The sequence below is a fragment of the Mandrillus leucophaeus genome, unplaced genomic scaffold (assembly GCF_000951045.1).
Source record: "Mandrillus leucophaeus isolate KB7577 unplaced genomic scaffold, Mleu.le_1.0 Scaffold66, whole genome shotgun sequence".
Lineage (NCBI taxonomy): Eukaryota > Metazoa > Chordata > Mammalia > Primates > Cercopithecidae > Mandrillus > Mandrillus leucophaeus.
In genome coordinates, this window is record NW_012107141.1 from 2,123,798 (window position 1) to 2,142,073 (window position 18,276).

The following is an 18,276-nucleotide window of genomic DNA, read 5'->3' on the forward strand; positions in this document are numbered from 1 at the left end:
AGCACAGTAATCTTGGTGATGGACAGTGGTGGTTTGGGTTAGAGGGAATGGCACTAGAGGTGGTAAGAGATAGAAGAAGATCTAGCAGGACTTGCTAATGGATTGAACATGAGGAAAGGAAGGAATAAAGACTGAGTCTTAGCTTTTGGGTTTGAGCAACTGGCTGGCTGATTTATTGAGATGGAGAAGATTGAGAGAATGACTGGTCTGGGGATATGGAATCAAGAGTTATGTTTTGGACGTGTTAGGTTTGTTTATTCAGGTGGAGATATTAACTAAATGGTTGGCTATCTTAGAAACATTCAGGGCTAAACATAAATTTAGAGGTCACCAGATTATTGATGATATTTAAAGTTATTGAAACTAGATGAGATTACTTAAAGAGAGTTTGAAGAAGAGAATAGGGCCTAGGACTGAATTCTCAGGAACTCCATTATTTAGAAGTCTGGTGATGGTTGAGGAGCTAGCAACAGAGACTGATAAGAGGCACGAAGACCAACCAGCAAATTATCATACTCATTCATGGTATGGATCTTTTCAAGGTTAAACTAAATTATACAGAAATACATGGGAGAAGGTATTGGAAATTCCTCATCCCCAGTATACCCAATTCTGCTTAATCCAACAAAACTCTATGTAAGGACTTCTCCAGATATGGAAATCAAATATTTGTTTTTATTGTGTTACAGATTACAGAATGAGGCAGCCCTTCTATACTTTAGGCTTCCAATAGGTCATAAGAGTGGGTGTATGCTCAAGAGAAATAGATGCTTTTTTTTTTTTTTTTTTAAGAAATGGAGACTTTATTATAAGTTTTCATAATCACCAATTTAATACAAATCAGGGCAGTTGAGTTGCAAGGTTCCATTTATTCTTCATTTTGTGAATTCATTAAGAATGGAACCTGTTTCATTAATCATGTTAAGAGATTGCCTACCTTGGCTCAACTCAGTAAGCTATTACCCCCACATTACTTGAAATCCCAAGCACATACAAGAAGATTGGGAGGACGTCAGAATCAGCATCTGTCTTTGAGTATTGGCAGAATAACTAGCACCTGTCTGATGGAACATCTCCAGAATCCCATTATGACCTTCTTACCTTCTTAGGTTATAACGGTTTAAACCTAGCAAGTCTGTTGATACCTGTTTGGATAACTCAGCACTGAATGGTTGCTGTCTGAATTGAGACTTGATTGTTATTATTTGTCTGTCCTTAGGTCTGGCGAGAATTTCCTGACCGGTTGGTGGGTTACCCGGGTCGTCTGCATCTCTGGGACCATGAGATGAATAAGTGGAAGTACGAGTCTGAGTGGACGAATGAAGTGTCCATGGTGCTCACCGGGGCAGCTTTTTATCACAAGGTAAGGGGGCACAGTCCTGGGGCAAGTCGACAAAACTGACAGAATGATACACATTTTATCTGACCCAATTTAATTTTCCATACCTGCAGAGAGGGCTTACAAAAGCCATATTGTGTGACAGTATTTTACAAATAAAGCTATCCTTTTTCTAATTATACAAGTAATAATGCACGCTCATGGTAGAAAATAGGAAAATACATAAAATAGAATGAAGAAAAGTTACTTATAATCCTGTCACTTAGAGATAAGCATTTTATCTTTCAGGTGCTATTTCTAGCTTGCTGTTTATTTATTTACTTACTCATATGTATACACAGACAGTTGTAAATATTCTCATTAGCTTGCTTTTTTCATGTATTGTATTGTGAGCCTTTTCTCATGTCATTGACATATCTTCATAAACAGTTACTTCTTAGCATAATTAAGATACCATTATCTTAATGCTTTAGAAGTCATGTATAACTATTTTGCTATCTTGGATATTTCTTTCTAAATTTTTGCTATTTTAGATAATGCTTAATATCTAATATTAGTGATTGATGTCCATTTTCATAACTGTTTGTACTCATGACCATTATGATAGAGTCCTAGAAATAGAATTATTATATTAAAGGGAATGAATATTTTGGGTTTTTTAAGATGTATGTACATACACGTATATATACACATATACAACATATACATATATATGTTGTGAATATTCTAAATGTATATATGTTGTGTATGTACATATATGTGTGTATGTGTCTGTTGGTTTCAGTATTGTTTGTGTGAATTTACACTCCCACCAGCAAAATATAAAACTGTTTTACCATGCCTTTTCTTGCATGAAATGTTTAATAGAAAAGAAGTTAGTATTTTTATAAGTAAAAGTGATTTTTATTGTCTTAACTTTGATTTGATTACTAGTAAGATTGCAATTCCTTTTGTGTATTTATTAGCCTTTTGTATTTCCTCTCTTCTGGGAATCATCACTTCATCTTTTTGACTCTTTTTTTATTAGGGAGAGATTGGAGAATATGCATTTGATTTTAGAATATTCAGTTCAATGGTAGAATGCTCCCTGGGAGTGTATGGTTTAATTAAACAATAATAACTTGTCTGTTGTCAGCAAAGAACTGATGTGAGGAGAAAGGTCTGTTCAGCTCAACACAGTTAATTTAATTTAGCTGTATTCATATCGATTGTTTGTTGTTAGCTCAGCACTACTGCCCTCATATTTTTCAGGTCTCTAGATCCAGAAATGGGTTTTTGTATTTTGCAACAAGCAAACAAAAAAACAAAAACTAAGGTTTATAATTAACGAGATTTATGGTAGTAGACTATGTATGCCTTATTTTTTTTTGACGCATATTTCATATATATGGTAGTTTTAGAATTGACTCATTTTTCTTCTGCTTTAAAAAGCACACACTTTGGTAGAAGAATGACCATATAGAACATGCTTGGTCACTTGACCAAAAGCATTCTAATACCTCCTTGTACCTTTCCTAATAATACAGTCTTGTGATTAATCTTATGAGAGAAAGCTTGTCCCCATGACTTGGCTATGCTGCCCCTTATTTATCAGCGAAAGGGAACTGCTATTTTTGAATATTTCTTCTTTCTGTCTCACTTGACAGTATTTTAATTACCTGTATACCTACAAAATGCCTGGGGATATCAAGAACTGGGTAGATGCTCATATGAACTGTGAAGATATTGCCATGAACTTCCTGGTGGCCAACGTCACGGGAAAAGCAGTTATCAAGGTAGGAGGCTCTGTCACTCACTTGTTTTGAGACCTTGGGCAAATATCTATTATCTGAGCCTAAGAAGTTCTTGTAACTATAAATTAAGTATAGGACTAGATAAACTGTAAGCTCCATTTTAGTTTAAGCTTCTATGATTGATGTGGTCACATTGGGAAACTGAAGCTAGGCTTTGACAATTTAAACATTTTTTTTTTAATACAGTTTCTTTAGTTGCAGTTTTTAACCTTCAGTATCAGAGACAAAGGGGCTATGATGATCAATCTGTAAATCAAAAACTTAATTATATTCTCAAAGCTGATACGGGATCTAGTTCTTTTAGTTAAAGGATATAGTTTAAATTTTTCTTAAGGTAGCTGGTTTTGTTTTTATTAGATGTTGAGAAAATAGTACACCTCATCCAGTTATGTAACTGTAGTTGTCCTAAACACAACTAATTTAATTGTTTTTAAATATCAATTACCAGGTTTTAAAAGTACCTTTCCCATAACATATTAAAAGCTGAGAATACACAAAGATCCTATGAGAGGCCTTTGTATCTGTAAAAGATGCCTGTTTATTCCTGAAATTTAGACATTGCTCAAATAAGATCCCTAGGTAGGTACAGAAGGTACCCTTCTTTATATGAGTAGAATTATCTTGGCCTTTTTTCCTTCTAGATTAGAATTTCATGTGTGAAAATGGGCAATGCCAGGTTCCCTAACAATCTGCCTAGAAAGCCAAATTCCTAGGTGAGCTTATGCTGGAAGCATGGTGTGGCATTATCCACTGATTCCTCATGCTATTAACTGATGAGAGAAGCCAGATTAAACAAAAGTGAGGAGGGAAGGAGGAAACATCACTGTCTGTGCTCACCAAACTTGCCCCAGTCCACACCTTGTCCCCCAGCTCTCTAAATAACTCAGTGAACAGCTGACCATACAAAAAAAATAATGCAAATTGTGAGAGTTATTTTAAAGGGACCCCTCCCATCCCCAAATTTGCTTTTTTTTTTTTTTTTTTTTTTTTTTTTTTTTTTTTTTTTTTTGTGAGACTGAATCTCTCTCTGTCACCAGGCTAGAGTGCAATGGCATAGTCTCGGCTCACTGCAACCTCCGCCTCCTGTGTTCAAGCAATTCTGCTGCCTCAGCCTCCCGAGTAACTGGTTCTACAGGCATACTCAGCCGGATTCAGCTATTTTTTTTTTTTTTTTTTTTTTTTGTATTTTAGTAGAGACAGCATTTCACCATGTTGGCCAGGCTGATCTTGAACTCCTGAGCTCAGGCAGTCCACCCACCTCGGCTTCCCAAAGTGCTAAGATTACAGGTGTGAGCACTGTGCCCGGCCCCAAATTTGCTTTTTAACATGCTTCAACATGTTTTCAGCTGTGGCTGCTGACTCTGAACATTAATGCCCAGTGTCTATGCTTCTTAGCCTGGACTTACTTATCTAGCTTTCTTTCCCTTCCATCTCTTCACTGTTTATTTATCTTCACTAGGTTGGGATAGCAGCTTCCCCTGAGTTTGCTAGGAAGATCACTAGTTAAAGTTTGAGAGGGTAGTGGGGAGTCAGGGAAAAAGATTCAGAGTATGAGGGACCATTCAATTTTTTTCTTGACTCAAGGGAATTGCAGAATAGCTTGGCATCTTCAAGAGCATGGTGCTGCTCATAGCATTTGCCATTAGCTGGAAAGAGGAGAAAGAGCGCCTGTTGGAACTAAGGTTACGGTGAAAGTTATGGGAAGCTGTATTTCATCGCCCTTATGGCTACAAGAACAAATGGTGTTTATACAAGGACCTTGGCAGTGAGAAAACAGTCATTAAACAGGAATTAAGGAGCTTGTCATCACCACTTCTTTCCAGTTACAGAAGGCAAAAGCCCTCCAAGCCTTTTTTATTGGGCCCTTGTGAGTTCTGCTGTTGGCTGAGCCAGACAGAGTTGAATGGAGGAATGGCGAGGTGTGTGTCTGTGTGTGTGTGCACGCGCATGCAACATCTCAGCTTACAACACAAAAGAATGCAGTGTGGTGTCACAAGCATGATTTGATTGTCCTTGACACTGACAGCCAGGTATGTTTTTATCCTCCTCTGGCAGGTAACCCCACGAAAGAAATTCAAGTGTCCTGAGTGTACAGCCATAGATGGGCTTTCGCTAGACCAAACACACATGGTGGAGAGGTAAGTGAGCCTCCAACCAAAAGTGCGCCTTAGCCTCTGATCTCTACTTCCTGCCTCAGGCCTGTTTATGGGACTTTGTTGGAGATATAAGGACAGCAGCTGGTAGCCATAGTCACCTCCATGTGCACTGTGGGAATTGGGTTAGTTCAAGCCCAGGTCACCCAAAGAATTAATTCGGAATGCTACTCACTCAATTTGTAATGGCTGGAAGGGTCTTAAAAATATAGCTGGCCTTAAGCTCCAGAAGCCAAATTCTCCATGTGGACTAAGCAGTTAACCATCTACAGTCATTTGAGTGGAAGCTAGTTAATTCCAAGGAAATACTGGATTATTTTTCAGGGTAATAGCTCCACATTATAGTAAAAGCTTGATTAGAAGAATTAAACCAAACCCACCAGAGACAAATTACCTTTGCTGACACTATGGAAATGCCTGCCAAGAACAGGATCGAAAGCAAAGCCCTCGCGTTACAGACAGAGGGGCAAGACAACTCTAAAATACTCTCTTTATTTCGATTCAAGTCAGTTACTCAACAAGCACACCTTTGTGTGGAATGTAATCCTAGGCCTTGTAGGTATGTATTAAAGGCGTGGGAGATGTATGTCTTCCGTTAAGACTGTACTAGACCTAATAGTTCTCACCTGTACTCCAAAAGTCCCCAAGCTTTGAAGTGCCTGAATCAAACCTAATACTTTCAGAAGACAGTTCTTTATACAAGACAGCAAACTCTGACATCCCAGTAGCGCTTGTCAGGAGACAAAATGCACTCAGATAAGGATATAGTAGCCTTTTGGAATGAAATATCTAGTTCAGTTTCACAGATCTCATATGCCTCTGCTTGCAGAATTCATTTCTGAAATCTATCAGCTATATTAAAATTCTTCAAGCCTAGAGAATTTTTGCATATGTGTGCAGAAAGTTGTTTCAGTTGGCCTGGATTCTGTAATGTTTTACTCTGTTTTACTCTCTAAATAATCTCTTTATCTTTTTCATATATAAACATTACCCAAATGACATGACCTTCACCAGCTGTTGATGTGAAATAATATACTGTCACTGGTATCATAAGTATTTCACAGTTAAGGGTAGTGACATACACTGTCAGAGCTCCTTTGGAAGAGACCCCAACTGGACTTCTATTGGAGTACATGAAATTGTTATTTAAACCTAAATAACAGTTTGGGGAAAATTCGTAACAGTGAACTAAGTAGTCATTCATTGGGCTGAGTTAAAATGGTGGGGATACATGGTCCAGGAAAGGAAGTATAGGGAGAAAAGTTGACCTGATGATGGCCTTGAAGTTCATGCTGAGACTAAACAACTCCTCTAGCACTACTGAGATCTTAACAAATGTAAAGAGGTTTAAAATGCAGCAAGAGCCGGGTGTGATGGCTCACGCCTGTAATCCCAGCACTTTGGGTTGCCAAGGCCGGTGGATCATCTGAGGTCAGGAGTTCAAGACCAGCCTGACCAACATGGTGAAACCCTGTCTCTACTGAAAGAAAAAAAAAAAAAATACAAAATTAGCTGAGCATGTTGGCGTATGCCTGTAATCCCAGCTATTTGGGAGGCTGAGACAGGAGAATTACTTGAACCCGGGAGGTGGAGGTTGCAGTGAGCTGAGATCGTGCCGTCACACTCCAGCCTGGGCAACAAGAGCGAAACTCCATCTCAAAAAAAAAAAAAGGGCAGTAGGGGGATTTAATTTAGATATAATTATTATTAGACACTGGAGTAACTAAGGGGGATATGGAGGCTTCCTCTTTGGAAGTTGTTTTTTTTTTTTTTTTTTTTTTAAGAGAAAGGATCTTGCTCTGTTGTGCAGTGATACAATCATGGCTCACTGCAACCTTAAACTGCTAGGCTCAAGTGATCCTCTCATCTGAGCCACCTGAGTAGCTGGGACTACAGGTGCATCCTAGTACCACCATGCTAACTAGTTCTTAAATTTTTTGTGGGGACAGGGTCTCACCATGTTACTCAGCCTGCTCTTGAACTCCTGGCCTCAAGGTATCCTCTCGCCTAGGGCTCCCAAAGTGCTGAGATTATAGGCACGATAGGATATGTTATGATATGTAGGATATGTAGCTAGGAGGAGATGCTGATGGAGGGATTGGAGCAAACTGTTGGACTTTAACAGCATCAAGGACCTTAACAGTGTTACATGTATATGTAACAATGCTATTTGTGATGAGTGCCCTGAGAGAGGCTCAAAGGGCTATAATTGATCAGGTGAAAGAAAAGTAACTTTTTGCTAGGTTCATTATTAGGAATAACTTTCTAAAAGAGGTGACACTTGAAGTGATCCCTCAAAAATCACTAGGATCCCAACCAGTAAAACCCTAGGCCAGAAGCAGAGACTCTCGGCAATAATTTTTTGTATTTTAGTAGAGACAAGGTTTCACCATGTTGGCCAGGATGGTCTTAATCTCCTGACCTTGTGATCTGCCCACCTCGGCCTCCCAAAGTGCTGGGATTACAGGCATAAGCCACCCTGCCTGGCCCTTTTTTTTTTTTTTTTGGAAGACCGGAGTTTTATTATTACTCAAATCAGTCTCTGTATATACTTTTATATATGTTTATCAAGATATAGATATGTGCAACTAGAATTTCAGAAAGAAGTTTAAAAAAAGAGTTGAGCCCAGTCATACCTCAGTATCCATAGGGGGTTTGTCCCAGGACCACTAGAGGATACCAAACTTCATGCATGCGCAAGTCCCTTATATAAAGGCCTAGGATTTGCATATAACCTTTGCATATCCTTCTTTATAGTTTAAATCATCTCTAGATTACTTACAATCCCTAATACAACATAAACGCTATGTAAATAGTTGTTACATGGCATTGTTTAGGGAAAAATGACATGAAAAAAAAGTCTGTACATGTTTAGTATAGATACAGTTTTTTTCCAGATATCTTTGATCCAAGGTTGGTTGAATCTACAAACACAGAACCCTTGGATATGGATAACTAACTGTATTTGGCAGTCATCTGTCCAGAGACAGCAGTTGACTAAAGAAAAGCAAAGGCAGAATCTTGGGAAATTCTGACATTTAGGAGACACAAAGAGTAACTGAAAACAGAGAGGCAACCACTGGAAAGGCCAGGAGAGAACCAGGACATACAGTGCTCAGAAGCATGGAAGGAGCAAGGAACAGACAGGCTGGAGAAGGTCTTTGAATTCCATGGTTGTTGGTATCTTACAAAAATAATAGCCAGGTGTGGTGGTGGGCACCTGTAGTCCCAGCTACTCGGGACGCTGAGACGGGGGATCCCTTGAGCTTAGGAGTTCAAGGCAGTACCACTGCACAATTGCACCTGTGTGAATAGCCACTGCACTCTTGCCTGGGCAACATAGCAAAATCCCTATCTGTAAAAAATAGTAATAATGTCATAGAGTATGAAGCCAAAAGGTTTTAGAGTATGAGTCGATGGTGAGGAAGTAGAGTTAGTGAATGTAAACTACTGTTTTGAGAAATTTAACAGAGAATAGAAGGAAACAAATCTGGAAATAAATTAGCAACTGGGAACAAAACTATTTATATTAAAAATTGAGTCACTGAATTATTCAATAAGGCATTTAGATAGGGAGGAAAGGAGACGTGAGTTAAGCCATCTTGGGTAGATAAAGAGATGGTGTTACAACTGTAGAATCCATCCTTCCTTCCTTTTCCCTCCCCCATCTTTGGCTGGTCTCCTGGCCTCAAACAGGCCTCCTGCCTCAGCCACATGAGTAGCTGGGATTATTAAGTATGAGCCACCATGTCCAGCTGTTTTATTTTTAATAATAATCTTTGCAGAATACACATTTTATGCAAAACAATGAAAGCAGTTAGCCACTGTACAAGTGTGTGTGACCTTGTGTTGGGTTTTGTGGTTCAGTAGCTCATTTATTCCTAGATTTGGGGGTCTGGGATCAGAAATCTCAGTTATGTAGGAGAGTAGCTTCCATTACTGCCCAGCTTCTGTTTCCAGGATCCGCTGTTAGTTCTTTAAGAGTCAGAAGCATGTGTCGCTCTTCATTTTGACAAATGTCTTCACCAAGGTTAGGGCAGTATGACAGGCAGACAGTATTGATTTAAGAAAAAAAACATAGTATTTTGAATTAGGCTAATCTTTATTCAAATGATGAGTTTGCCACACTTATCAGCTGTCTGACCTAAGGAAATTGACTTTACCTTATCCGAACTTCAATCTGTTCATCTCCTAACATAGGGATATTAATGTCTGTCAAATTACAATGTCCATTCATAGGTTCAACAAATATTTATTGAGCATCTTTGTACCCAAGCTGTTATGTGTGGGGATAAATGAAGTAGTGATACATGAAAGCCTGCAGCACAGGGCCTGGGAATGTTAGTTTCCTTCCCAGTTTCCCCAGCGTTAGTCCTAAAGACTGCTGGTTACTTTAAGTAATGGTATGTGTTTGAGAGGAAAATAGAAAACCATTAGTTCTTTCTTCCCCAGACACCTTCATCACTTCAGAGATAGTCAGTGGCAGCTCTTGGTGTGTTTGTACTTGATTGGAAAACCAACACAGGAGAATGGTTACTGACATGGTAGCTGGACCCCTGACAACAGCTCATGTGGGCCACCAGCAAACAGCCAAAATCCTGTCTCCCCTAACCTGCTCTCCAACCCAGACCCCCTGTGTGAAAAGAAAGTAGGAAGCACTGTTATTACCTGGCAGGAGAGTTAAGGACCTTGACCGTTCGGTGGAGGCCTGCCGCTTCTCCATTGTGGGTCTGTGTGAAGGAGAAAGAAGTACTCACTAGACCTGGGTTAGCCAGGGGCAGCTGTCAACAAATCAAGCTGGCCTGAGCCCCAGTGGCTTCTTGCCTGTGACCCATTCCTGTTGGCAGATCTAGTTACAGAGGAGACATTGTCCTCAATACTCTCTACAGGGCCATGGAACCACTATCCTCTGCCAAGAACCAGGATTCTTCTTTAATACATACTTGCTAGTACCTACGCTGGGCACAGCTGGGCTTTGCTGGCCAGAGTCTGTATGCATAACTAGAAGTGAGAAGAATCTGGACATGTTACAGGCAGAACAACAGTCAAAAGTAAACCTTGGAGAGATTTGATTTTATCTGCCATTGCTTTGACCCCATAATCTGAAGAGAGGGAAGCTGTTGTCCCATGCTTGGTCCACCTCACTTTGTTAAAGTTCATCCGTCTTTTCCCAGTCTCCCTTCAATTTGGAACTAGGAACACCACCTCCTGAGTCTCAAAAGACTTCCAGCAGGAGGGAAACTCAGTCACTGGTGTGTAATGGTAGAGTGTGATCCAAAGAGCTGGCTCTATTGCCAGCTCAAACATGAGTTTAAAACCAAGTTCCACCACGTTCTACCCCTGGGTCGTTCTACCCCTGGGTCCTTGGGCAAGTTGCTTAACCTCTCTGAACCTTAATTTCTTAACCCATAACATGAGGCTACTATAAACCCAATAGTTGGGCAAGGCGGGTGATGATTATCGGGGAGGATCACTTGAAGGAATCCATGAGATATGTATGTAAATTATCTGGCACATAATAGGTGCTCAGCAGTTGTTAATTTCCAGTCCCCCTCATTGGACCCTAGAATTGTGTTAGTAAGTACATTTGTATCGTCTAATTAAGACTTTAGCCTTAGAAGCCAGAATGCCTGCTTTGGCTCTAGCCTTTTCTAGTTATTTGACCTTTGAACATGTTATTTATCCTCTCTGTATCTCAGTCTTCCGTTATAAAATGGGAATAATAGTCCTACCCCATAGGGTTGTTGTGAGGATTAAGTGCATTATTAATGAGTAGAAAGTAATTTTAACACAGCTTGGAACATACAGTAAGTCGTAGTTGTTGCTTTGTGGTATTGGTGGACATGATAATGTTATGAGTTAAAGGCTCAAAATGAAATAATAACAAATTTTTTTAGAAACATAATGACCAAGAGAGAAGAATTGATAATAGCAGTCTTCTTAATTAACAGCTTTCTTGCTAAAGCTCAGAGCACTTGAACAAAAACTTGTTGGTTAAAAGAATTTGAAACAATGCTTGCAGTATCTCTGAGGACAGAAGAGACCTCTCTGGTCTGTGTCTTGACGTTCAGCTCCTGCTTGGTGAAAGGTTCTGCCTCCAGTTAGAGTCTGTTCTTTTTGTAGCGCTCTCAGATATCCTGGGCCCGACTGAGGCAAGAGTGTTGACCTTTCTGAAATCCATCCTTGAGGTCCCCTTGACTTCAAAAGCAGCTTTTCCAGGCTTGTTTTCCCCCGGCCTAGTGCTGAAGCATCCTCATTACCCAGCTGTCACACTCAGTTGGCCTGATTGACCAGAGCCATTCCCGAACACATGCCTGACCTGCTCACCTCTGAGAAGACTGGCTTTGGGGATGAGGTGGAGATAGGGAGACAGCCTCTCCCCTCCTCCAGTGGTGCTGCCCTGCACTGGCACTGAAGCAGTTGTCACTAACAGTTCTGACATGGAAGTGACAAAAATGATGAGAATTATGAAGGCTGTCCTATGTGAACTTCAGCTTTCACAGAAGATTGTGCAGATTGACATCATACCCAGAGACTGCCACTTACAGGCCCTCCGTTAATGTTGGTTGAATGAATGAAGTATTTATTGTTTAAAATTTGGCCTGTCACTTTTTTTTTTTTTTTTTTTTTTGCCTTTCATCACTTTGTGAACAAGATCTCTCCTCTCCTTTTAAACTTCAGTAAACTGAAGCTCAGACCCAAGTAGTTTTTTTTTTTTTTCCATCCTTTGCCTTCTCTTCGCTGGCAGAGATGGGGTTAAGAACTGTTGGCAGCTAATCCACCTTGGTTTGAGGCCCTCTCACACTGAGCTGGAGGAATGACTGGAATTTGAGGGGGAGGGGAAAAGATATTCTGACCTTTGCAGGCCCGTGGCCGCCAAGCACCATCTCCTGTTCATGTTCTCCCACCGAACTAATAGTCCAAGTACCCCCCGTTCACCTCTTTTTTCCACACCTGTCAACCTTTTTAAGAACCTGGGAGCAGACTGTGGCTCCTTGAGCTTTTTTTGTTGATGTTGAACATTATGTATTTTGCTGTTATCTCTCAGCCTCTTGAACATATTATCTTTTCTCCCTGCCCCCATCCTTCTCATTCTGCTCAAACCCCTCCCCACCTCCTCCCCAAACCCCACAGATCAGAGTGCATCAACAAGTTTGCTTCAGTCTTCGGGACCATGCCTCTCAAGGTGGTGGAACACCGAGCTGACCCTGTCCTATACAAAGACGACTTTCCTGAGAAACTGAAGAGCTTCCCCAACATTGGCAGCTTATGAAACGTGCCATTGGTGGAGGTCTGAATGTGAGACTGGGACAGAGCGAGAGAACAAGGCCTCCCAGCCCTCCGATGTCAGAGAAGTGGGTTAAGGGTGGAAGGTTGACCTACTTGGATCTTGGCATGTACCCACCTAACCCACTTTCTCAAGAACAAGAACCTAGAATGAATATCCAAGCACCTCGAGCTATGCAACCTCTGTTCTTGTATTTCTTATGATCTCTGATGGGCTCTTTTCAAAAATGCCAAGTGGAAGCCTTTGTGGCATGCTCCAGAGTTAAATCCAGCTGAGGTTCCTTTTGTTTTCAGTTCCATGTAACAATCTGGAAGGAAACTTCACGGACAGTAAGACTGCTGGAGAAGAGAAGCCTGTCAGCCCATTTTAGGTCTGGGGAATCATGTAAGGGGTACCCAGACCTCACTGTTAGTCATTTACATCAGTGAGTTCTTTCGAGGAACAGCCAAACCCAGAATTTGGTGCAAAACCCAAACATCTTGGTGGGATTTGATAAATGCCTTGGGACCTGGAGTGCTGGGCTTGTGCACAGGAAGAGCACCAGCCGCTGAGTCAGGACCCTGTCAGTTCCATGAACTATTCCTCTTTGGTTTGGCTTTTTGATATGATTAAAATTATTTTTTATTCCTTTTTCTACTGTGTCTTCAACACCAATTCCTGATAGTCCAAGGAACCACCTTTCTCTCTGGGTATATTTAACTCCGTCTTTGGCCCGACAACAGTCTTCTGCCCGTGTCTGGGAGCACACGCCAGGAGGAATGTCTGGTACCCTGTGCATCCAGCATCAGAAGGTCCCAAATGGTAACCACTTTAAGAGCAGATGACTCAGAAACCTCCAGAGGAATCTGTTTGCTTCCTGATTAGATCCAGTCAATGTTTTACAGGTATTGTCAGAGAAAAGCAGAGGGTCTGAACTAGCCATATAAGGAGTCGCTCTAGCTGGTACCTGTAAAAGTTGTGGGAATTGTGACCCCCATCCGAAGGGGATTCCAAAATTTCTCTCAATAAACTTAACATTAGCCAGGGAGGTTCTGGCTAACGTTAAATGCTGCTATACAACTGCTTTGCAACAGTTGCTGGTATATTTAAATCATTAAATTTCAGCATTTACTAATACTGCACATGTGTGAATTATACCTCTTTAAGCCCAGTTGATGAACAAATCTACCCTGGCAAATGTTAAATGTTATGGATTCGAAACAGATTTATATGGCTCTAATATTAAGATTAGCCACAGTTTGGTCTTTAGCCATAACATATGTCCCCAAAACACAAAATACATAACAATTTGCTTAGAATATGGATACGATTACAGAAATCTAGTTGTTATGCCAGTCGACGTCACTCATACACCGTCCATTGTTCTGTTGAGTGACATGAAGGTGGGCAGTTATTATGCTGTAGTTTCATGAAGAGTCACTTCAGATGTGTTCCCCAGACTTTGAGAGGTCAAAGAAAATTTCAGAAGTAGCAAAGTTGGAAGTAGAAATCATAAGAGTTTTGTCTTCTTTCATTTGAATGAGTGATTGAATCCTGGACTATTATTGCCAAAGGGGGCAAGCAATCATCTCATCCAGTTTGTTCATTTTGTAAATGCAGAAACTGAAGCTGTGATTTTTTTCAGTGTCTGACAACAGCAAACACAGGTGCTTAACAAATACTTTTGATTTGGGTAATATGTACTGGTCAGTAGGAGACATAGGAAAGCATTTTGGTCTCATATTCATAATATTGGGGACGATATGATAGAAAGCAAGGAAAAGATTTCTGTTGTCACCCAGGTACCAGAGGCTGACAAGCGCAGTGGGGACCTCTAACCTTTCTAGGGATTTTCTAGTTTGTTTTCCAAGATGTGGGGCAGGTATAGGGGAGGGCCTTACATTGAAATCTCTGCTGAAAGCTGTGGACTCTGCTGGCATTGTGTATGTGTCATATTGCCCTGGCTTCTTCAGATATTTCTGCCCTTTTGCTCATCACTGAATGTACTACCTTAGTGGCTGGTTTCTAATGCAGCTTCTCTCCCAAAGGGTACATTTTTAAATTTTTCTTTTTTAAAATCTTAATAGTCCTTTGATTTTGGAAGAGGAACTCTTTCACCTGAGTTCATTGTGAGCCCTAGAGAGCTGTGTGACTTTGTCATCGTCATAGGAGTCATTGGACTTTAAAGGAATTACAACTCCATTTAAAGTACCTCATTACTCCCAGGAATACTGGGTGTTAGATCTTGCAACATAGCATAGAACAGTTTATGTTAAAGAAGGAGCATTCTATCCCAGGCACCTGAAACAACCTCAAAGGTGAGGATACCCTCTGAACAGACAGGTGGTATAGTCACGGTAGAAATTCAGGACAGGGATATAGCAGGTGATGGCGATATCCACTTCCTTCATCTAGGGATGAAGTGGGCTGGGACTCCACTTCCTTGTTAGTGTATTTCTGAGCTGCTAAGCAGCAAACCTCACCCATAAGCTTAGGTCAGGATCATCTGCCCTTGGGATGCCATAGAGCATGGTTTCAGAAGCGGAACAATTATGCTAATTAAAATGTCATGTTCTGGCCTACAGCAGACAACAGCTGGTTTTAGATTAAGAAATCTTTTTAAAGAAATCACATCTTACTGGCCTATAGAGAAGACGAACTTGAACTGGCCCTGGCCCAAGTGCACACGGAGCCACTGGCTTTGCCCCCAGGGACCTGACTGGGCTGGGCCTGCTTGGAATGCCAGGGCTGGAAACACTTTTTTATTTTGCTGATTAACATTACTTAGTTGTTAAAATGTTTGTCTCATGTATTTTGCCAACCCTCACACATTTAGGTATAAACCTCTTTTTCTGGAAGAATTAAAGAGGAAAACAGCAACTTTAGTTGTCAGAATCTTGTGTTCTTTCCTGCCAGTGACGCTCTGCTGTATCTTTTTTTTTGTTTGTTTGTTTTTTGAGACAGAGTCTTGCTCTTGTCTCCCGGGCTGGAGTGCGATAGCGTGATTCCGGCTCACTGCATCCTCCGCCTCCCAGGTTCAAGCGATTCTCCTGCCTCAGCCTCCCAAGTAGCTGGGACTACAGGCGCCTGCCACCACGTACGGCTAATCTGTTTGTGTTTTTAGTAGAGGCAGGGTTTCACCGTGTTGGCCAGGCTGGTCTCAAACTCCTGACCTCAGGTGCTCCACACACCTTGGCCTCCCGAAGTGCTGGGATTACAGTCATGAACCCCCACGCTCAGCTGCTGTATCCTTTCTTTACTCAGTGTCATCGAGTTCAAAGTTCTGACCACCCTGGTTTCTCTGCCACAGCCTCATCTACTTCAGCTGGGCTTTGAACTCACGGTTTTTAAGTGCTGGTTTCTCTGCTGCCTTTGGAAAAAAGTGACTGTCATGCTGGTCTGTGCTGACGCAGACTGGGAGCTGGAAGAGACAAACTCTCGGCTCTCATTGGCCACAGGTGTAGCTAATAACCCTGTGATCCCAGCTTCCTTCTAGGATGATAGCCTCTGACAGGCACCATGCCAGGAGGAAACCAGAGCATCTTTATCACTGAAAGAGAGCACGTTTCTAGCCACAGGTTCTGATGTTGATTTGGGGTTAAAATCCAAGAACCTTTGATGGTTTTCAGCCAAGACAGTAATCAGAAAGTAGATGAGGCAGAGACTGGGTTTGGGAAGTGGTTGGGTTCTGGGAAGGCTCTTCGTAGCTCTGCAGTTAGAGCCTGTGAGGACCCAGCTGATAGGGTAAAGGCTTTGGGTATTGGAGACTTCCCATCAGCCACCCATCCTGAGCCTGCTGTGTTTCCTTTGCTTTGTAGCTCCTTTGGGGGTATGCTGCTTTTTCCATTTCTCTTGGCTCAGGTACTCTTCCACTGCAGCAAGAGAAGCCACAATGGGCTGTTCCCCAAGCAGCCCTGGCACGGAGAGGCAGGGTAGAGAATGCTAAACTGGCCCCATACCTCTTCCAGCCGCTTCCCGAGGAGCAGTTCTGGCAGAAGTGTTAACCATATTGGCAGTAGCTTCCGTCCAGAGAGACTTTGAAAGCAACTTGAGCTTTCCACTGCAGGACCTGGACGCATATGAAACCTGTGAGGCCTGCCCCTACTCACCTCACCCCTGAGCTCTGTCCAAGCCCTGGAGCTCCTATCCTCGGCGTGTGTTTGGTACTCACCCACTTTCTACTTCTGAGTAGAATCAAGGGCAGCATTTGGTCCCTTTATGCCAGCCATGCATCATCTGTGAACAGGCCTTATTGAGCTTATCTTGGCAGAGGAAAGTCAGGCAGGCAAGACCCACTCTAAATTTTAATGTTTCCCCCGCATTTTAGGGTGGGAGCTGTGAGTTCATTTGAAGACTGGGTGAGGGCATTGTAAGCTCAAGCCACAGCCTCTCTTCCAACCTCCATTCAATGGACTGTTAGGGATCCCCAGCTTCCCCACATTTCCTGGGAGGGTGTGTGGGTCTGTACAGGCAACCTCGTGTCATTCTTTCAATTTCTGGCTCACCACTGCTGGCAACAGTGGGAAGATAATCAGAGAAAGTTTGGCCCCCTCTCCTAAGTTTCCAGGCCTCTTTCCTTTTCAAGAAATAGTTGAGTCACCAGCATCTGTATCTGGCATTTTGTTTCTTCACATTTGCAACCATTTTAGGGTAGAACTTTTTTTTTAAACAGAGTCTCACTCTGTCCCATCGGCTGGAGTGCAGAGCTGTGATCATGGCTTGCTGCAGCCTCAAACTCCTGGGCTCAAGCAATCTTCCCATCTCAGCCTTCCAAGTATCTGAAACTAAAAGCATGCACCACCATACCTGGCTTATTTTTTTTGTAGAGACAGGGCTCACTATGTTGCTTAGGCTGGTCTCTTAACTCCGGGGCTCAAGCGATTCTCCTGCCTCAGCATCCCAAAGTGTTGGGATTACAGGTGTGAACCACCATGCCTGGCCCAGGATAGCGCTTTTTCCTTTCTTCTGCTCTCCATTGGTTGGACCACTGGCTGCATCTCTTCCCACTCTCCCTGAAAGGCACAGAACTATCAGACAGAAGACAAGGTTGTTCTCAAGAGTTACCAGGCAGCTATGTCTGCTAGAGGCTTCCTCAGCAAAGCCCCATCTTGTCTACAACCTCTCAGGAACTGCAGGTGGGGTGGGAGCGGCTGACAAAGCAGGGATCCATATGTCTTAGACCAAAGCCAGCAGTCAGGCCTTGCCACCATATAGAACCTTCCCTTTAAAATATATTTATTTGGACTTTTACTTATAGCTGCAAACATACCATTGGTACTATACCCAAGCATCAACTCAAGGAACATTTGGTTTTCTGGTGAGCACAGCTGAAGAACAACCAACTAGTTACTAATCCAGTTGAGGGAAGAGAACATTTATTCAGTCATTCTGTTTTTCCTACTCTTCATTTTCTCACGAAAATGTAGTCTTTGGCCAGGCATGGTGGCTCACGCCTGTAATCCCGAGGTGGGCGGATCATGAGGTCAGGAGATTGAGACCCTCCTGGCTAACACGGTGAAACCCCGTCTCTACTATAATTTACAAAAAAATTAGCCAGGCATAGTGGCGAGTGCCTGTAGTCCCAGCTACTCGGGAGGCTGAGGCAGGAGAATGGCGTGAACCCGGGAGGCAGAGCTTACAGTGAGCCAAGATCGCACCACTGCACTCCAGCCTGGGCAACAGAGCAAGACTCCATCTCAAAAAAAAAAAAAAATGTAGTCTTTG

General features: G+C 42.0%; 1 protein-coding gene across 2 annotated transcripts in view; it reads left to right on the forward strand.

Moving 5' to 3' along the window:
- Window positions 1–13,689, forward strand: part of EXT2 (exostosin glycosyltransferase 2) — a 161,070-nt gene extending 147,381 nt beyond the window's left edge. For both annotated transcript variants that reach the window (XM_012001352.1, XM_012001351.1), the window contains exons 11-14: window positions 1,220–1,363; window positions 2,986–3,114; window positions 5,188–5,270; window positions 12,420–13,689. In XM_012001352.1, the coding sequence (XP_011856742.1) occupies window positions 1,220–1,363; window positions 2,986–3,114; window positions 5,188–5,270; window positions 12,420–12,558 (495 nt within the window). In that variant the 3' untranslated portion in view covers window positions 12,559–13,689. The remainder of the gene's footprint in view (window positions 1–1,219; window positions 1,364–2,985; window positions 3,115–5,187; window positions 5,271–12,419) is intronic.
- Window positions 13,690–18,276: the final 4,587 nt, after the last annotated feature.